We start from the raw sequence: 21999 nt of genomic DNA, 5'->3' as shown, positions 1-21999 counted from the left end.
AGCCACCCCACTCTTAACTGGTGAGTAGCGGTGAGGTGAGTCTGATAGGGAAGGTTAAGCAGGACCCTAATTAGTTTATTTTGGGCTGTTTGGAGTTTAGTTTTAAGGGCTTGAGGGGCGTCACGATACCATACGTGAACTCCGTAGTCAAAGAGGGGCTGGATTATTGCACCAGCTATGGTCTTCAGTGTGTTGAAATTGACCATTGGGGCGATCCTCTGTAGGAAACGAGTTTGTTGTCGTTAAGCCATGTGCAGATCTTGCTTAGTTCAGAGTTAAGTGTCTTTTCAACCTGCAAGTGGTCCTTGCCCGAGACTAGGAGAGCCGAGTCATCCGCGAACAGGAACAGGTTACAGTCGCAAGCAGATGCCATGTCGTTCACGTATATTAGGAACAACAGAGGCCCCAGTATGCTACCTTGAGGAACACCACAGCTTAGAAACCGTTAATCTCCACCACCTGTTCCCTCCCCACCAGGTAAGATTGCATCCAACTCACTGCTGCGCTGTCAAGACCGATGGCTTTTAGTTTCTCAATCAGAATAGAATGATTTACGGTGTCAAATGCCTTCTGGAGGTCCATCATGACCATGCCCATGCCGCTATATTTGCCGTCATCCGCTTCGCGTTTGATTTGGTCAGTCAAATAGAGAAGGCATGTGTCAGTGGAATGAGATTTTCTGAATCCAGATTGGAACTCATACATCACTGGCCAGACGGCAAAGACATAAAGGGGAGGTCGCTTGTCGCCCTGAGGCGTCTTATTAGAAGTTTGCATAGGAAAGATTAGTTTCATCACAGTACAGTTCACTGGTATAAGGTCAACTAAAAGGATATGCCCAAGAAAGCCTATGGCTTGTTTAATGAGATCCTTTTTTTCTTCCTTCATGTTTTTTACTCATATAACATATAACTCATATAATCATATGACAGACAGATAGAACACAGTACTATCTATGCAGAAGATATCATCAGAAAAACGTTACAGCCATAAAAAAAACTATGCAAAATAGATGGTATTTTACAATAGAAAGGTCAGGGGGAGGTATGGATAAGCTTTGTTTTCTTTTACCAGTGGCTTAAAGTGCAGTTTTAAAGGAAGGTAGGGATTTACATTGCTTTAAATCAGATAGATAAGACTGTTGCAAACTTACCACAAATTTTACCAACGCTGCCTGTTATCAAAGCAATGTTATATTATTATATTATATTATTATATCAAATCTAAATTCCTCTGTCAGGTCAATGGCTTGATCGGTTGCTAGACAACCACGGTTCAGCCAATCACCGGTGGCAGCGTCCCTCCGGGCTATGGGCTGAGGCGTGTATTCAGTACACAGTGTTCCTCTTGTCCTGTTCCGGGACCATTATCAAAGCAGCACCAAAACAAAGCAGGTGGTCAACAAACTTTGAAGTGTCGCCGTTCTGGGCCCTAAAAACAAACAGCTCGGCCGACTGCTACAGATAACGTAAGTTCAATTAATGCGTTCATTAGTTATGTCAGTGTATATTCACCCTTTTCACGTGTTTTATGTATTTAAACGCTGTCAGGACAGCAGCAACAGCAAGGCAGGCAGCAATGCTACCCCGCCCCCCCTTCTCCCCCAAAAAGCAGATCTACAAGCTCACAACGCGTTGCTGATGTGCTGCGTTGTGAGCTTGTAGATCTGCTATTTTTTGGGGCCCGTGCGACACCGTCGTAGCCCTGCGTACGGCGAAGTATAGATCAGTCATGATTAACTGGTTCTCCATGTAAAGAAGTGAAACTTAGAAATGTGCTTAAAAACGTGACTGAAGGAGAAATCACTTTTATAAGATTATATTGTCCCGTGGTCTGTCACTTGACACCCCCCCACCCCACCCCCCACAAGCTGATTAACAACCTCAGAAAAGGAGCATTAGAGTTATTATCATAGCTTTTTGCTGACAAACCATCCAAGTGAAGTTACTGTAATATTTATTACTAGTGGAGGACAAAGTACCACAACCCCAGTGCTAGCCTTGGAAGAGACTATCATAGTCGTATTTAATCTATTTTGACATTTGCATATATCTACTGTATGATTATGATCCATCAAGTCAGACTTGATAAAATACATCTATGATACTGATAGTCTTGATGCAAGACCACCCCAGTGCTTGAGTTACAGTAGCTCAGACTAGTCCTGACTCCTGATCACTCCTTAGCTACAAGTGAAAGTGAATTGCTTGTACTTCAGTTAAAGTTGTGGAGTAGGGCTACTATACTTGCTGTAGCAAGCAAGTTCAGAAAGTACATCCTTATTCAAAAGTACTAATTACAAAGTTTATTTTCCTTTTTAGTGCAATGCTGTATTGCTGTATGAAATTAATAATATATTGCTGTACTAAATTAATATTTCATTTTCCCAAATAACTGTGAAAAATAGCTGACAAGCTCGCAACACGTTTTCAGCATGCAGATCAGCTATTTCCACTATATTTGAAACAGAGATCAAGTGGTTGATTCATAATTTACTGTAGTTTTTCCCCTTAAAAAATCTACTGTGGAGTCAAAAGTACAACATATCTTTGAAATGTGTTGGAGGGAAAGTCTCCAAGTATCAAAAAATACAAATACTCAAGCGATGTACAAGTGACGAGCCCTTGTTTTTGCTCCAGAAATAAGCGATAACTTTGCCTAGTTTAATCTCATTTACTCAACAACAGGAAGCTTTTGCTTGTTTGCTCAGCCATGTCAGCTGACTGGGCAATTCTTCTCCTGTATCTGACTGCCAACACTGTCTCTTTCAATTCATCAATGTTGAGGAAACATTATTAGACTCTGACTTCAAAAGTTATGCTATTTTCCATTCCCCCCTCCATTTGTGGGTTCGGGACAGGTGTAAGAAAGAGTTAAAATGAACCCCGTCCCCATGGACATACAAAGTCAGTACACATACTCAAACAGTAAAGAGCTAGCCCTAAATGACCATTACAGGTCTGTAACTCTGAGAGTGTACAAATGGAACGAGTGAATCTCTCCACTCCGACATGTCTCCTTTCCGACATGTCTCCATTCCGACACTAACCCTATCTCTAGCCCTAACCCTAAACCTTAGGCCCATGGGAGTGTCACCAATTCAAAAGTCAATTTCGGAGTGGCGACATGTTGGAATGGAGAGAGCCTCCCAAATGGAACTATCCATTTGTTCACTCTCAGAATTATGGGTCCTTGAAAATAAAACCTTTGAGAACCACTGTCCTAGTGGACTCCTAATGTGCCATACATACTGTACATAGTGTCGTAGTAAATCAATGTCATACACACACAGTATTCTGATGAAAACCTGGAGACCTGACATTCAGTAATTGTGTCTTGTGATCAAAATAAGAACATTATGATGGAGTGTAAAAAATAAAATCTAGAATTTGCATTTTGCAATGGACATTGGACACGGCCAAGTCTTGCCACGGACACATTTGACATTATTGATGACCCCTGATCTAGACTAATCTCTTCAACTTCCACTTCATCAGTGTTTGAGGAAAAAACCCTGGACTTTGGGGAGTGCGACGTGACGTCACCATGGCTTCCGCCGCAGCCTCCGCGCCCCCGAGCCAGAAGGGCAGCAGCCTGCGTGAGGACCTGACGTGCGCCATCTGCTGCGACCTGTTCCGGGAGCCTGTGATGCTGGCGTGCATGCACCACTTCTGCAAGGCCTGCATCTCGCGCTACTGGAGAGGGGCGCACGGCACCGTGAGCTGCCCGCAGTGCCGCAAGGAGTTCAGCAGCAAGCAGTTCCAGACCAACTACCTGGTGTCCGCCATGGTGGACAAGGTCCGGGCCACCACGTCCGAGAGCTACATCATGAACCTACAGGTGGGTTCCACAACCGTGTCCTTCTTTCTCTGGTTCCCTGGTACTTTATTCTAGGGTTGGGGGATCCGGGACCAGAAGAACCGGATCAAACTTAGAGGAACCGGAATCTGTGCTTCCATCACATTTGGAACCAGTTTCCGGAACCGGTATTATCACAACTGTCAGAGCTGGTATTTGTACTTCATGTCTGCTATTTACAACATTGTGGTTCTCAAACGTTTTAATTTCAAGGACCACCATAACTCTGAGAGTGTACAAATGCTTTTTTGCTGTCTCTGCCTCCAGCAGCAATGAATCATTGCTCTCCATAGGCAGTGCATGGAAGCACGCTGCTTTCTCAGAACAAGGGAACAAACTTACGGCCATGGTGTGAATTGGGTGTTAGGGATGGGTGGCCTTGACAGCTGAGTGTCAGGTACATTATGTGAAGTTGGCAGACTGCTTACAGGGGGCCACAAACCCCCTGATTTGTACAATATAGTTCATCATACAATGGCAGTGAAAATGCCCAGTCTAAAAGCTCACGTGTCGCATTGCAGCGCGATGCCTTCTGAGCTTGTAGATCAGCTATTGATCTTGTAGCTTTAAAAAGTGTAATGACATTTCCAAAATTGGGACGTCAAGTTGAAAGTGGTTATCATAACAAAGAGTGTCAGGTGAGCTTTTGAGTGAAAAAAGTAATGCGGCTGTTATTTTGGCCGAGTTCAGAATTGATGATGTGTAATTGCTCAAACAGTCTCACTCTGACTCTACTATCACATGTTGTTCTTTAGACCAAAGGTCAGCCTCCTCTCCCTTTTTGATATGACTTTATATGAGAGGCTATATGGCTTATCAGCAGAAAGGATCCAAGTACAGATCAATGTTTACCAATTTGTTTCTAGTTTCATTGTCTCAGACATAGTTCTCTTACGAGTGCATTGCTACTAGGAGAGGGACTTATCCCAGTAGTAACTGACATAACGATATATAGTTTATACTCTCAGGGTTCCAGACATTGTGGGGGTGAAATAGATACGAAACACCTGGAGGCCATACAGTACTATGACATCAGTTCAGTACTGTATGCTGTTATCTGATGTCAGCGTCTCCATATTTGGGCAACGATTCAGTCCAAGCCACTAAGCGGGTCTGTCTGTCTGTCTGTCTGTCTGTCTGTCTGTGTGTGTGTGTGTGTCTGTCCAGACAGAGTAAATGTTCTGCACTTATTACACCATACACCGACCGAACATTTAATTGCGCATAAATGTATGAGAGCATGTGGCAAATAAAATCTTTAAATGAATATTTTGTTTTTTGTCATCAGAAACAAATGAAGGATTCGTTGGAGAGCCATCGGCTGAAGAGGGAGGACTTCATCAACGTGATCCGTCGGGACAAAGACAAAATGGACGCCATAAAGGTACACTTCCTCCTCCACCAATCCCTGGGCGAGCGCAGCACTTAACACTTAACAGATAAGACTTCACATATCGCTCCTAATGGCTGCAATATGCCTATGTGCATAGTTGGGTGGTGTTTGCAGATGTAGTGCTGCAAGTCACTCTGTTTGCTTTTCATATCTGCAATGCACAATGTTCTTAGACAGCAGATGCAGACTGTAAGTACGTTTTCTTTATTTGGACTGGGCTGTGCCATCATTGATGCATTCCTGCCAGTGTTGGCTGATGCCATTTGTGCTCATAGCAGAGTAGTTCGGTTGTTAGCAACATCAAGTTTGATGATGTGAAATTGATGCACATTCTATATGCTTGCTGAATTAAACAAGCACTCTGGCATCATCATTGTCTTAATCAGCTTTACATTTGACCAAAACTAAGACACCAAATTGTCTTTTGGAAATTGTCTGTCTGGGGTGGTCATGCGGTTTAAACTGATGCTCTATTAAGTCATTTTGCTGGGGCCCCCCTTTATTTAGGGAACCAAAGACCCTTCATGATGTATTGTATTGTATAATGTTTAGATTGTCTATTTCTTGGGTTTTTGATGGAATGCAATTGTTCCTGAGTTAAATTGTCCCAAATGAAATCTAATCCACACTCTGGTAAGGACTGGCATATCAGAAATAATAAAATATAGAGAGAGGAAGAGAAAGGGAGACAACCGCCGTTCTCGTCCGAATCCCCTCAGCACAACACATCCCGTGTCATCTGTGTCACACGGGGCAAGTTTGAAGTTGATCGATCATCCAAGTTATGCCAGAGATATTTTATACACTCATACACACAAATAAGTTTACACCTACCTAATAGTTGCATAACAATGCAAATATGTATAAAAAAAATTATCCTACCAAGTTTTCTTTTGGCAGCCATAATTATTATTAATATTGTTTGCTTTACTGCACTGATGATTGCAGTTTATTTATTTTTCTTACTGCTCTTGAAGATCATTTTAAGGAAGTTTTCGTGTTTCTTTTTATATCAAAAGGACATTGTAGAGAGACAGGAAATTGCACAAGGCAAGGCCAGAGCGGGGGAAAGACACGCAACACACATTTCACCAACAAGCAGCAGTTGAACTGCCTGGGGACGATGCGATTATCAGATTCAGGATCAATCTTTATTGGTCAACTTTATTGGAATCAACTTTATCGGTTCATGTGGTTTATTGGATTATGTGGCCTACTTACTGTCTGGTCATACAGCACCCCCATTCGAACAGCTCTGTTTGAAGTCTCATCAGTGCAGAGTGCTGGGCTGGTGCGATATGACTTCAAATCAATCGCTATTGATTTGTCTGAAATCACTATTTCAGACTCTTGCCTCGGTTACAATTAATGAATGATTATTAGGAAATACATTGTGAAAATAGCAGATTACAAGCTGAGCTTGTAGACCAGACTAATCGTTTTTGTAAGTTGATTCTAAAAAAATATATATACTTTTAGAAGTTGTTTGTGTTGTTCGGTTGATTTATATGAAGAAGAAAATCTTCTTGATTAAACTACATGAGCAAGTTTGAGTCGGTTATTGCTTTGAATTATTGGTTTTGGGTTAATCGCCCAGCTCTAGTGCAGAGCAGATTTGAGCGGCCCTGTTTGAAGCCCCGACTGCAGCTTGTGTTGCAGAGGGAGCTCCTGCAGCTCTGTGTCGCAAAGAAAGCTCATAACGGTGTCGCAACGAGTCGCGATGCAGTGAGCTTGTACATTTAAATTTTTTTTGGAGGGGGGACACTTTTGAGTGCAAGTGCCACCTTGTGAGTAGGCCTGTCACAAGTATTACTTAATCGTCTAACGCAATTATTTAGAGAGTCCCCCCGGTGCCAAGCACCATTAACGGTGAGGTGGTTGAGCTCGTGGATAACTACAAATTCCTCGGAGTACACCTGAATAGTTCACTGGACTGGTCGGACAACACGCAGGCGATTCACAGCAAGGGGAAAAGCAGGCTGTTCCTCCTGAGAAGACTGAGATCGTTTGGGGTGTGCAATAGGATGCTACAGATGTTCTATCAGTCTGTCATGGCAAGTGTCCTCTTTTTTGGTATAACATGCTGGGGTGGCAAGTTGGCAACAACAGAGCAGGTGACACGTTTAACCTAAACAGACTGGTGAAGAAAGCAGGCTCTGTCGTTGGGTCCTCTCTGCAGGGGGTGGAGGAAGTAACTAGGGTGCGCACTGCGAAGAAGCTAGATTCCATCTTGGAGAACTCCTCCCACCCCCTCCATCTAGAGATCACCAGTTACTGGAGTAAGAGAGGTTACGACCGCTTTACCTACCCAGTACGGAGATGTGAGAGATTAGGAAAATCTTTTGTACCGGCTGCCCTTAAGCTGTACAACGAGACACATAACGGACGCTTGAAAATGTCTCCCTTCCTTACTTAGACTTACGGAACCATTGCTGTATTGACTTTGACCTCTAAGGAACTATTGCTGTATTGACTTTGACCTCTAAGGACCTTCCAGGAAGAGTGCTCATGTGCGCCTTGCGGTGACACGCTTCCTAGTTTCTTCTTTTTTCGCACTGTTTTTTGACACTGCACTATTAGGTTGTTAGTGTTGGTAGTTTCTGAGTATTTTTGCTTTGTTTAACAATGACTGTGAGATACTTGTTTGCACTAACTAGCATTGACTGCTATGGTCTCTTTTGCAAGACACTTTATGTATATATACTTATTTATTATTCGCCCCCTCTATTGATGCACCTTCTCTTTATTGGTACTGTACTGCTCTTGTCTTTGTTTTTTGTTTTTTTCCCTCTTATCTATCTTTTCTTACGTCTCTGTAACTTTGTAAATAACTGTATACTGCTGTGCTACTTCTGGACAACTGAATTTCCCCCTTGGGATAATAAAGGTATCTATCTATCTATCTATCTATTTGACACAATCGCAATTATTTTGTCATAATCGTCGTCATAATCGTTTCCATGTTGAAAAATGTTCATATATTTTCAAACCTTTTAAAAAATTGTGGAAATAGCAGATCTACTACAAGCTCACAAAGCGTCGCAATGCGACACGTTGTGAGCTTGTAGATCGGCTATTTCCACTAACAACGTTCTTTCTAAAGTATAAAGTTGTCAAATAAGTCAGTCATTTGTTTGTATATTTAGGTTATGGTTCATATCTGCCATGTGCAACTTCAAAGCCTAAAAGCCAAACAGAAATATAATTGTCAACAACAAAAACACAATTAAATCGTTAATCGCAATTATCTGAGTGAAAATGAATTGTCATGTAAAATGTCATAATCGTGACAGCCCCAATCATCATACCCGGAAGTTATGCAGGAACGCCTACTGAGTGGGGAAAAACTACTTTCTGGCCTTGACAACCCATACATCCATACAGAAAAGTCCTATCTGATTGCTTTAAACGACGTTAAACTCACTTTGCCACTCGATTTGCCACTCGATTTGCCACTCGCTTTATGCATACCCTCTATTGTTGTCCCTTCTTGCCTCAGAGAGTGGGAGCGGAGCTGGCGGCTCGCGTCCAGGGGGAGTTCAGCGCTCTGCGTCAGATCCTCCAGGAGGAGGAGGCCTGCGTGCAGGAGCAGCTGAGGAGAGAGCAGGAGGAGGCCCTGGAGCAGCTGCAGCGCCACCTGGAGGCCAGCAAGCAGGCCGTGGCGGAGCTGGAGGAAAACATCCGAGTCCTGCTGCAGGCCGACGCCGCCGCTGACACCAGCGTGCTGGCAGAGGTGAGACGAGCTCTACTCGCTAGATCAGGGGTCTTTAACAGAGGGTTGCGGGACCCCCAGAGGGTCCTCAGAGTTACTATAGGGGGCCGCCAAATCCTTGTGTGATAGGATCATTATTTTAAATGAACAACTTGAACCCTCGGATCCCTATTCTCTGAGGAGAACTTTTGCCAAAAATAGCTGAGCTTGTAGATCGGCTATTTTTGGGCAAATAGGTTTGGTGTGTAGAGGTAAAAAAGAGCAGACCAAGTACAGAGTGAATGGTCAAGTTTACTAAGTATCGACGATTCAAGATTTTAAGTGTCAAACAAGTCTATGAATCTATCTATGAAATCGATGAGAATCTCCATCACACATTTATACAATATGTAGAGGGGGTCCCTGCTTCATCTATCTCAGCTAAGGGGTCCTTGGCCTCAAAACGTTGAAGACCCTTGCGTTAGATTTTTACGAGAGAGGATTATGTTTATCCTAAAGCTTAGTGTTGTTTTCAAGTCTTGGGGGCGTTGATAGTCAAACATACTGTGAATTACACGTCTGTTGGACAAACCTTTTGTGTTGAATCAAAGTATACCTCTTATTGATCCTTTTAGAATATAGAGAACACTGGATCAAAGAGTTGTAGTGCACAATCTCACATCCTACCTCAGGCGTCTTTAACGTTTTCAGGCCAAGGATCCCTTAGCTGAGAGAGGATTAGGTTCATCCTAAAGCATCCTTGTTGTTTTCAAGCTTCAGGGCGTTGATAGTCAAACACACTGTAAGGCGAATTACACGTCCATTGGACAAACCTTTTGTGTTGAATCAAAGTATACCCGTTATTGATCCTTTTAGAATATAGAGAACACTGGATCAAAGAGTTGTAGCGCACATCAAGCCTCTTAAAGGCAGGCTCTGGCCCTGATGTGAACCGAGATAAAAGAGTAGGAGCTGTCGAAGAAGAGCATTCTGCTCGAAAACATCACTCTCTGTAACTATGCCATAAAAGGTTGGCAAGGGGCAAAAGGAGCTACGCTATAATAGTGTCTGCTTTTTACTCGTTGAATGTATACAGACACACACAACCTGTAGATCAGGGGTGTCCAAAGTGCGGCCCGGGGGCCAAATGCGGCCTGAGGACACCTTCTTTTACGCCCACGGCTTAATTCCTAAATTGTATTATAAACGGCCCGCCAGCACTAGTGTTTAATGCCGGGATTCCCGGGATGCGGGATTCCCGGGAAAAGTGGAGGTATTTTCCATCGCGGGAAATGAGCCGTTTCCCGTTATCCCGTTATATATATATTTTTTTTTTTTCTTGTTAGAAATTACTACTAATTAACGCCTGGTAACAGCTGCGGAGGCAGCCACATTATCTTCACCAACCGTGCAAGCATGGCGTCCCCTTCACCTGTGTGGAATGACTTTATTATGATGATCCAACGGCTATGATCTCCGGTTGTGACACTGTGTGAGCATCGATCGTCGTCACCTCTCCTCTCCCCAGTCCCCACGCTAACGCTGTGGTGGACCAGAGCTACTCTTCCCCAGCGTCTCCCCCTCTCCGCTCGCTGCTCTGTCACTCTGCAGGCAGCTACTGGCACCCTTTCCGTGAAAGCCTTTTTCTGTGTCGTCTTAAAAAAAGAATACAGTCCCAGGAGAGATGTGTAGTATGGTACATGTGTCTTTAGTTCCGACCGTCTAGAAAAGGTAATTGATCGGTTGAAATAAACTTTTTAAGCATGTTTGTGTTTGTTTCGCCAGCACAGCCAGCCACCCTGCCCCCGCGTCCGTCTGTGTAACTCCATGCTGCACGTTCACGTATGCAGTAGAAGCGAACGCGCATTCACGTTCAATGTAGTTGCATTCAACAGCGCAAATTGTTGATGTGAGGTTTAAGAATAAAGAGAAGCAAGGTCTTATTGTCACTACTCTACAGGGACAAGAAGCTAAATGCAATGTTGTGTTGAGGTGATAATAAAAATAAGAAAAACTAAGATAAGGTAAGATGATGATGATGATGATGATGAGGGTAATAATAATAACAATAATAAAAAATAAAATAAAAAAACGTCAACAGTATAGCCATAGAATAGCTGTATAAAGAATGTGTTCTATTGCAGACAAACACTTGTAGGTATATAAAATAGCAGCCATAGTAACAGTAATAGTAGTTCCATCAACTACAGTAAGCCCACTACTTGACAATGGCTGAACCACTGTCTTTAGACGGCCTTAATAACCTATTGTGGTGTGTAAAATAGCCTATAGAAAAAAAGTTAATAATAATAAGGGTAATAATAATAATAATAACAATAAATAAAAAAGTATCAAACGGTATCGAAAAAGGTATCGTATCGATTCCCAGGTATCGAAAAAGGTATCGTATAGATTCAGAGGTGAACGATACCCATTTGTATTGTTGTAACTTGCAACAGTACAAATCACGGGTACAAGGTCAACTAAAAGGATTTCCTATAGTAAGCTTTTTGGCTTATTTACACAGGAACCACTTGTGTATCTCATATAACATTGAAAGACAGATGGACAGTGCTATGCATAGGATATTAACAGTTCAAGAAAAAGCTCAATAAAGTTCATTCAATGTTCACAAATGTGTCATATTTTTTCTGAATATGGTAGGCCTATATAGGCCTCAATGTTTGATTTTACATGTTTATATTTCGTCCAAATAAAACGTTTTAAACAATTAAATATCAATTCTATTGAAAAAAATAAGTATCTACGTATAAATGCATTTCAGTGGGCACTTTTTTTAATTATTATTATTATTTCTTTTTTTTAAGGGAATTCCCGGGAATCCCGGGAAAAGGCCATAAAATTCCCGGGAATTAAAATTTGCTAATTCCCGGAAAATCTTAAACCCTAGCCAGCACCGTCAAACAAGAATATTTTCCCAGAGTATAATTTATCAGGATTGTTCCTACCTGTCTCATTCTGAAGGGGTCAAAGAAAGGCTATTTTATAGTAATTTTTTTTACCTTGCAGTTGCACGTCTGTTTACATTTGGTAAAAATGTGTGTTTTGTTCAGAGCACACACCTGAAAGTAGATTATGTCAGGAGATAGAGTCGGCTCTTGGGTGTTTTCATATTTTCTAATGTGGCCCCCTGCTGTAGATCAACTGTAAAACAAGAGGAGATGTTGGTTTTGATTTGATTTGATCTTTATGTTGAACAAATAAAACGCCATCAGCACAATAACGGAGCGCAACAATTTGTGTTCACGGTTTTAGAGAGTTGTTTGTTAAGGCATTTCTCTCTTGCTTTTGCATTATTTTTTCTCTCATCTCTCCTCCTTTTTCCTCCTCTATCTTTCTAGCTCCCACAGCTGAGGTGAGTGTTGTTCACTTTATGTCAATACAGACATCAACCCGTCACACACACACTGTATTTTTGTTTTCGTTTTCCATTTACTATGTGCAGCCAGTGTGTGCCATATTGTGCTGAGGATAAATGAGCCATGTGTAAAAGCTAAATGTGTTTGCATTTCCCATCACAGACCCTGTGCGCAGGTCAGCGCTGCACCGGAGCTGGACATGCATGCGTTCAGCAGCAAGTACATGGCTCCACTGCAGTACATCACCTGGAGAAAGATGTTCAGCTCTCTGAAGCCAGGTCACACATCATTATACGTCCTATTCTGGTCGCTGATGTTTGAGATGATAGCGATTGTTTTTCGTTTTCCATGTCTAAAAATGTTTGGACATTTTCAAACGCTTAAAAAAACAAGTGCACTTCGTGTCACGCTGCAAGCTTGTAGATCAGCTATCTTTGAAAATGTGTGAAAATGTGTGCAAATCTTTTAAATATATATATTTCTTTTTAAAGCTAACATTTTTAACTCAAACCTTTGCTTCTGGGGGTCCCTGGAACAAAGATATTTTCGGATGGCTGTCCGTGACCAAATACGTTTGAGAACTACTGATATAGAAACAAGTTTTTCAAGGATTTAGAAGATGTTTGTAGAATCGGCCTCAGGTCTTAATGTTCTTTTTTTTATATCCTATTTTGGCCATTAATTCATTATCTATTTTGTTTATTTGATTATTATTCATTCTTTCTTTGTGTTTATTTGTCATATCTTGCCATGTGCAATTTTTGTGAACAAAGCCTAAAAGCCAAAACAGAATTCTTAATTATAATGCTCGCATGTTCAATGATCAAAAACACAATTAAATTGTCAAAAATCACATTCACAATTATTTGTATGAGAATTAATGGTCAACTACAGTGTCGTGACGGTGACAGCTCTAGCAGATAATTCCCCCTCATAGATGGGTGTAATTAACCCATTCAGAACGGCTACACATTATGTGTATCATTATTTTATGCTTTAACTATTGAAAGATAGCAGATATACAAGCTCACAGCGCGGCACCGAGTGCCGCGCTGTGAGCTTGTAGATCTGCTATTTTTGAAAAATCGTGAAAATTAGAATATTGACCCGATGCTATGAGTGTCTTTTGAATCCTTCTAAGGTTTTTTGAAAAAACCTGTGTTTCTATGTCAGCAATCTGGCCAGCCATCGTCAAAGAAAAGGTCCCTTTCACTTAACTGGAGCTCAGTTAGTCTGTTCTTGAGAAACTACTGTGTCAGTGGTTCTCAAACCTTTTCATGTGAAGGACCCCCAAAATTATATTTATTTGGCCACGGACCCCCATCTCAAAATATCTAGTTCCAGGGACCACCCAGAAGCAAAATCTGAGTTACAAACGTTCGCTTTGAAAATACATATATTCAAAGATTTGCACACATTTTCACTACTTTTTCAAAAATAGCAGATCTACAAGCTCGCAGCGCGGCACTCGGTGCCGCGCTGTGAGCTTGTATATCTGCTATTTTTCACTGGTTAAAGCATTCAATAATTCTAGGCCTAAATGGGTTTAAGTAATTAGAGAGGCAACAAAGGTACCTTCGTCGTCAGGGGACATTATTGAAGCAATTACCAGGTCCTTTTGTAAGTCGTCAAAGTCAGGCAGAAACCTGGTATCTCCATATTTCAACTTTGCTTTACTTTTTAGGAGAGGAAATGGACCTACAAGCTGCCACGTAATTCGATTTTTTTTGCTGTTTTTGAAATACTTTGAAAGGGAAAAGTGGTTACGTCTGTCAGTGGAGTTTTATATATATATATTCAGCCAATGAAAAGTATTGGCAGTGAAAAGTAACAGTGAGTGGACACCATTGCATGTCTTGTTGCACAAAGATCACTGGAAGACACTTAGATGAACCAGCATCCGTGTCATTTTAGCTCTTGGTGGTGTTGTACAAGCTCGCATCGGGTCGCATTCGTGCTGCGCTGCGAGCTTGTAGATCTGCTATTTTTGTGCAAGATTCTATAAGTGTCTGCTAAATCCTTCTAAGGTTTTTGAAAAACGCATGTTTCTATCATCAGTGGTTCTCAAAACCAGGCTGCCGACCCCCATCTCTATATACTAGCGACTTTAAGCTAGATGATTTTCAGGACGGCAACGCCAGGCGGACTACGGCTGCTATGACGTAATCGCCGTAGCGATCAAAATGGTTAAGCAAACCCTCTGCGGCAACGGGTTCCCACCATAGCACCCCTTTCACTGAACGCTTTGGTTCCCATGGCGACGCGTACACGCAGCAGACGGAGTAGGCACTACATGGAAAGGGACCTTCTGCCGTAGTAGAGACGGCTGCGGTGACGGCAGGTTTATCTATCGAGCGCGGATCATTTCCGATTACCGTTGTCATCTGCCGTTGCCGTAGTTTTGCTTAAGGTCGCTATTATGTATCGGGGGATACCCTCCTCAGAAGCAAATATTTGAGTTACAAATGTTCGCTTTAAAAATATATATATATATTCAATGATATATTTTCATGATTTTTCAAAAATGGCAGCTCATGTGAGCTTGTATATCTGCTATTTCTCAATAGCTAAAGTATAAAATAATTCCATGTCTTAATGGGATTTATTTGGAGATCTTCTTTAATTTCAGAAACTTGTATGATTTGTCGTTTGACGCATCTTGTCCCCCTCCGTCCAGGCCCTGCTCCGCTGCAGTTTGACGTGGACACGGCCCACCCCAGCGTCTACATCTCCAGGGACAGGACCATGGCGGTGGAGAGCGACCAGATGATCTGCTACAAGCGCAACCCCAAGCGCTTCCTGCAGTGTGTCAACCTGCTGGCCGCGCAGGGCTTCACGTCCGGACGCCACTACTGGGAGGTAGCAAGTCAATCGTTAATCTCACTTGTTTGTATGACAATTAATCGTCTTCTCCTCTGTGTTTAATCATCCTGTCAGGACCAGCGCACTTACAGTTATCCCACTTATTACACGGCTACTTAACTCTCAAAAACCCGGAACGCGAACCGAGTCGCGTTAGATTTTAACCACTTCATTATTTTATGCTTTAGCTATTGAAAAATAGCAGATATACAAGCTCACAGCGCGGCACTAACTTGTAGATCTGCTATTTTTTTTTTTTTTTTTTCGCGAAAATGTGTGTCTTTGAATATCTTTGACGCGATCTTTGACCCCACTTCTAAATCCTTCCTCTAAATCAGTGGTTCTCAAACCTTTTCATGTCAAGGACCCCCAAAATTACATTTCAAAATATGTTGTTCCAGGGACCCCCCAGAAGCAGAGATTGCTTTGAAAAATATATTTAAAAAAAATTTGCACACATCTTCACGATTTTTCAAAAATAGCAGATCTACAAGCACTCGGTGCCGCGCTGTAAGCTTGTATATCTGCTATTTGCCAGACCCAGGGGGTCGGCCTACAAAAGGCTTTGTCGGTCTGTCGGTCGGTCGGTCGGTCGGTCCCTCTTTTCCTCAGTGTGCCTGTGTTTGCCTCTGACTGCTCATCTGCCCCTCCCTTCCCTTGCTCGGCTGATTGCCTTGAGTGCCGTCACCTGTACAGGACCAGCTGAGTTGAGTTGGCTGACGAGCTGCTGACACTATAAATTCCTCAGCCCATCTACAAGCTCAGAAACATTTCCAGCTGCTCAGCCTATACAATCCTGTGTGTTCATGTGTTAGTTCAGTGCCATACTAGTGAAAACAGCCGATCTACAAGCTCTTGCTATTAAGTGTTGAAAATGTTCCGCCCCAACTCTGTCATTGCGGGTCTGGCAGAACCAGGTGACCTGGTCTAGTTTTCAATAGTTAAAGCATTCAATAATTCTAGGCCTAAATGGGTATTAATACATAATAAATTGACCCAAAAGTAACAACAAACCGAAGTATTTCCCTGCTTACAGCAGAGCATATGAGAGGAGCGGAGCGAGTAGAAATGCCGCTCCCCGCTCCAGAGGGCTGTCATCTCGCTCGCTAATCACTCTGGTTGGCCACCGCTCCTCTCCCCCTGCTCCCTCGCTCAACCTGATTTGCGCATCTCTCGCTCCGATCGCAGCCAAAACAGAAAAAATTAAATCCTTTGCCACAAGCGATCCCAATCCCAACACAAAGAGCCTGCTGCTGCCTGCGTGAGCCGTGAGCCTCGGCTCAATGGACACTATCCTATGTTACAAAAGACCGTGATGCCATCTTTAGATGCCAAGTTTACTTTTTTGGTGCTAAAACTTAACTGACACAGGGTATTTATAAACATTTTGTGTGGATGACAGAGAAATATTGACCAAGGAAGGATGACGGACATGCTTTGCAAATCTCAGCGGTGCCTGGTGCACTAGTGCGTGGTTCATGTTACGGTGCGCGGCCCCAACAGGATCGGCTTGGAGCGGAGGAGGGCCTGCGCTCCAAGGAGCGGAGGAAAATCATCGTTCCACTGCAATTGTAAATTACATTTGTTCACATGACTGTCATGTTGGATACAGCATAAAAATCAAGTAGTGCACTGAGCACAGCCAGGTGCTCTGAGCCTTTGATTAGAGAGAGAGGTCTGTTATTGAGTTGAGTGGTCATTATCCAGAAATCACAACCACTGGCACTGGATTCAGCGATTGATCAGAATCAAACACTCAATCAAGCCGTGTAATAAATAACCATTATTCCATCTATAAACCCCACGTAAGCCCTATTTTACTACTAATATATACTACTAATTTCTCATAATAACTGGTTAAAGTTTGATTTAACCGCTGAATCTTTTCAGGTGGGGGTGGGCTCCAAGTCCAAGTGGGACGTGGGCGTGGCGTCGGAGGACGTGGACCGGCAGGCGCGCATCAAGCTGAGCCCGGAGACGGGCTACTGGACGCTGCGGCTGCGGGACGGCGACCAGTACTCAGCCGGCACCCAGCCCTGGACCCGGCTGCAGCTCAGCAGCGCCCCCCAGAGGGTGGGCGTGTTCCTGGACTGCGAGGAGCGCCGGGTGAGCTTCTACAACGCTGACGACATGAGCCTGCTCTTCGCCTTCGCCAGCGGGCCGCGGGGCAAAGCCTTCCCCTTCTTCAGCCCCTGCATCAGCGAGGACAACCAGCGGCCACAGCCTCTGCAGATCATCCACTACCCCGCCGTGGCTCTGTCCGGATAAAAGGGGGTATCATAGTATCCCCTGCGGTGATAAGCTATCACTGTGGTGTAGTCTTTTAAAATCTGAAAACTACGACATTACGTCATTCGCCACAGGGAAGAGCCATCGCCGCGGACCTAGACATCTCTCCTCTGTTTTTACTTTCAGACATCTCCCCATCACTGATTGGTCGATCTAGACCAATCAGTGTGCCCCCTGGTTTTAGAGGCACAGAGGCGCGGTGATAGGACTTCACCGTGAGTCTGTGACTATGATCACCATCATATTTTTAGGTGATAGCTTATCACCTAAAATTTGAGGTGATGGCTCTTCACCTCGGACTCTGATAAAGCCTTAAGAAGCACCCGTTGTCTAGCCTGGGATCACTTCCAATTTCAGAGTTTGACCCGTCGGGAGTGGAAACCACCTACGTCATGTTGTAGTCCTGAAAGGACTACACATTGGCCCGGAAAGTTCAACCCGGAAACAGTTTTAACCCAAAATAATTCCCTTGCGCTCAAGGGTATAATTTTAGGGTCCTACCTAATAAACCCCTTGATGCGGCGTAGTTTTGTTTTTGGAAAATTCGTTTGGTATATGCATCTTTTAGTCCAACTCGTAACGACTGGCAAGACTACACTTGGCTACTTGAGCATTTGAAAGGGGATTGGGGAAACAAACGGGGGGAACCAAAACAAAGCGACGCCGCTTCTTCTAGCATCCGGTCTAGGATGCCATCCGGCCTAGACCGGATCAAACTGCCCGTTGTAAACGAATACCAGGCTTTCCTCCGAGGTGGAAAGACTGGTGATGCGAGGTTACCCGTTGTCTGGGGGGGAGGCAGTGGTGTGTTCTAGATTTATTTGGATGGCATCTACTATCTTTATTCCCTAACCTCCCACGTGCACTGCACGCACACATGTACGCATATTTACACACGCACGCACGTGGTCACCGATAACCATGCGCAGTTTGAATACTAATGAAGTGTGGCAGGTCTATTGTTTAAAGTGTCAATTCCTTGGCCAGCGGCCGTTAACACCTCAAAAGAGACAATAGCTACATATACGGCCGGCACACACCAGAGAAACCCCAAGGAGTCCCCAGCTACATGAGGAACAGTTCTTAGACATTATTATATATCATGACATTATTTTCCGGCTATTCGCAAACAGACAATCTGCAAGCTCTGAACGCACCTGCGATGAGATGTGTTGGGAGCTTGTAGGTCATCCGTTTTTGGAAAATGTTGAAAGATCTGTTATGGATGAACACATATCAATAGATGTGACGTGAAAATGTTTGAGAGCCAGTAGGCTAAAATCTCAATCATCCGTCATCATACAATGCTGTAGCTCACCGGAAATAAAAACATATTCTGTTTTATACGTTAAAATAGTAAAACTCAAGTGTCACTGTCATACAATAAACTAAAGTATAATTTAATCTGCCAATTAAAGGTAGTTATTGACCAAAGACTTCTATTACCAATCTGTTAAATAGTATGTGTTTTTGATAATAGAGTTGGAGTTCTATCTTGTTCTTATTGCCTTGGTAAGACATAATCTATCACACCACTGCTGCTTGGCATATTCTCCTTTATGCAAAATATTGTATCCACATCATGGACACCCTGAGAACCAGTGGTTACTATCATTATATTAAGGCTGCAACAGTTAAAGCTATACTGTGTAAGTTGCTCAACTAGTGGTCAGTAGTGGTATAGCAAACCGCGGTCGTGTCTGCTTTTTTCGTCCGTTTTTCGCCGCGGACCGGGCCTTCAGACCACCGCGTCCGCCTTGCCTCGCCGAGACGCATCCATAGAGGTCTCTCCTGTCCCTCTACGAGCAGCGGTTGGGGACTTACATGCTAGACTCCTAGACCCACAGATATAAAGAGCTAGATGCCTCGTTCGCCTCTGCAGTTAATTGGAGCGATGTGCAAAAGTTCTAGTCAGGACTTCCTGAAAAAACTAAGGGAACGCTGTCAGTCAAAGTGAATACTGGCCAATCACAGCGTGTCTTTTCCGTGACTTACCCAAGGACCACAATTCAATTCAACAGAGCCAGTTCCGATGTTGCGCTGCTCAGCTGTTCTTATAGGCTGCATACGTAAAGACCAGCCCCCACCTGCCTCTGATTGGCTTACCGAGTTCCGTATGTGTGACGCACGCGGAAGCAATGAACACGGAAGCGACGAAGATTCCCTTAGTTGCTCAATGCATACGCCCCCTAGCCGAAGGAGGCGTCTACCTTTCTATGTCTGTGCCTAGACCAGTGTAAACACTGCAGTGTACTTCCTGAAGAGCTCGGCAGTGTATGATCTGGGCTGTGATTGGCCGGTAGGGAGACACATGTACAGAATGATGCAGATGACGTAATTTTGCCGGGAAAAAACAGCCCCGGTCACGGCCACCAGGGCTCAGTAGAACACATATAAAGAAAAGGCTTTGGGGGCTGAAATTGTGGGTGTTCTAAAACTTTAGCGATTTAATAATTAGGACAATTTTAAGATTTGTTTTATTAAAAAAGTTACATAGTATAACTTTAATGGAACTAATTGATTTATACAAAATACGGTAATCGATTGTGGGATAAGAAATGTTGCAAAATGGCTTATCTGCAAGTTCATTGCAATACACATATCGCAATACATGAGCATGTAGATTTGCTATTTTTCGCTAAAGTGCACAGAACATAAAAATGGATAGATTTTTTTTTATCACAGACTAAATCTTTTATTGTGCAATGTTATACTTTGTCGTGCAATATAGTGTCTTGTAAAATTCCAGGAAATAGCCAATCTCACAATCTCAAAATTGCCAACCAAAAAAAACAAAGATATCTTTCTTTTTCACACAAAATAAATTATTTTCATAAAATCGATTAGTTAACTGTTGCACCCCTGAGGCCAAAAAGGTAAATAATGACAGATCTGATACTAGCAAGGCAAGAGTAAAGGGCTTTGCACACAGGACCGTTGCGTTTCTTTCCGTTTGCTGCATGATTAAAGCGCATTGGATTTGGTGTGCAAGGCTGTGCGGAATCCACACTGCGAATCTGAAAAGGAGTCATAAAAGGAGTCAATGAGTTTGACTCCTTTGCGACAAGACGCACAAATCGAATTGCGTTCGATCGGGGGGAAAAACGCACAGCCGCAGCCACCTGCCGTAAGGCAAATTCGTAGCCGGTGTGCATGAGGTCATAGAGAATCATTGTTTTCTTTAAAAAGATGAAATCATCCGTTTCTTCCGTGCGGAAAAAAACACGTCTGTGTTGCAAAGCCCTTAACAGAGGCTTTTTTAAAGCTGATTATGCATAACTGCTGAAACTCTTTTTTTATTTTTATTTTTTTTATTCCATTAAGTTAAAATGTAATCTGCGTGGAGAAACTATGCCTTATGTGCACATTGCCAAGGCCATGGCATGTTATGTAATATCAATTGGAAAAGGTAAATGATATTATAGTTTCTATTGCTGTATGAATACTTTTGGCACCTTTTGTTGTAAAACTGTTTCAAAGTGGTAACGCCACAAATGATTTTTATAGCACTTTATAATGAATTTGGTTGTCTGTTGTGCCTATGTCTCCAATCTCATCAATCACCTTTTGTTTAATAGATGTAAATGATTAATTGACCATTATGATTATGATGTAAATGTGTTAATGTTTTTTTGTTATTTACAGTTTAATACTTAAACATTAGCATACACATCGGCTGTACATTACCTTACTGTGTCTATGGGTTACACCCCGCCACTCCGACATGTCTCCATCCCGACACTAACCCTATCTCTAACCCTAACCCTAAACTTAACGCCTATGGGAGTGTCGCCACTCGACAATAAGAAGTCAATTTCGGAGTGGCGACATGTCGGAATGGAGAGCGACTCCCGTGTCTATGGATCCTAAAATGGTAAAAGTATGAAAAGAAATGTAATCTTTGCCAGAATCATTTTTATTTACTATGCAATACATTTAAAATTGATGTCACTGCTGCAGTTGATGGCGTAACGGTTTCCTACGGTTACCGGTTTTAAAGTGCAATTCAGAGAATGCCTGTTTTATGGTAAAAAGGCCAAAATAATGTTGTTATTGTGAAACATGAAAATAATAAAGGTAATTACCTTTTAAACATTTTGCCTCCCATTTGTGACATTTCTCTCTGAAGTATCCTGAGTGGAAAGAATCAAGCATTCCATCAAACATCAACTCATATTTACGTCGCACCAAATTCTGGGCCCTGGGTACAAGCATTCACTCACATTTTGTGCTTTAACTATTGAAAAATAGCAGATATACAAGCTGCGAGCTTGTAGATCTGCTATTTTTTTAATCTTGAAAATATGTGTCTTTGAATATTTCAAAAGGTTTTTTGAAAAACCTATGTTTCTATGTCAGTGGTGCTCAAACCTTTTCATGTAAAGAACCCCCAAAATGATATGTATTTGGCCACGGACCCCCATCTCAAAATATGTTGTTCCAGGGACCACCAGAAGCAAAATTTGAGTTACAAATGTTCACTTAAAAAATACATATATTCAAAGATTTGCACACATCTTCACAAC

The 21999-nt window shown here is 42.6% G+C and overlaps 1 protein-coding gene across 1 annotated transcript; it reads left to right on the top strand.

Annotated features, from left to right (window-relative positions):
- Positions 1-1365: 1365 nt before the first annotated feature.
- trim105 (tripartite motif containing 105) lies at positions 1366-21559 on the top strand. Its single transcript, XM_080746312.1, has 8 exons — positions 1366-1468; positions 3498-3840; positions 5147-5242; positions 8751-8984; positions 12305-12318; positions 12485-12600; positions 15000-15181; positions 17075-21559. Exons 2-8 carry the CDS (start codon positions 3547-3549, stop codon positions 17450-17452), a joined length of 1314 nt encoding a protein of 437 aa, XP_080602438.1. The 5' UTR covers positions 1366-1468; positions 3498-3546; the 3' UTR covers positions 17453-21559.
- Positions 21560-21999: the final 440 nt, after the last annotated feature.

The sequence above is a fragment of the Nannobrachium achirus genome (assembly GCF_963921795.1).
Source record: "Nannobrachium achirus genome assembly, chromosome: 17".
NCBI classification, from domain to species: domain Eukaryota; kingdom Metazoa; phylum Chordata; class Actinopteri; order Myctophiformes; family Myctophidae; genus Nannobrachium; species Nannobrachium achirus.
The sequence above is the reverse complement of the archived record's forward strand: the minus strand, read 5'-3'. Positions and strand labels throughout refer to the sequence as shown.

Excerpts from the sequence above, each read along its gene's own strand:
- trim105 (XM_080746312.1), top strand. The coding sequence starts at position 3,547 with ATGGCTTCCGCCGCAGCCTCCGCGCCCCCGAGCCAGAAGGGCAGCAGC. Across the intron at positions 5,243-8,750 it reads ACAAAATGGACGCCATAAAG|AGAGTGGGAGCGGAGCTGGC; the intron begins GTACACTTCCTC and ends TTCTTGCCTCAG. Across the intron at positions 12,601-14,999 it reads GTTCAGCTCTCTGAAGCCAG|GCCCTGCTCCGCTGCAGTTT; the intron begins GTCACACATCAT and ends CCCTCCGTCCAG.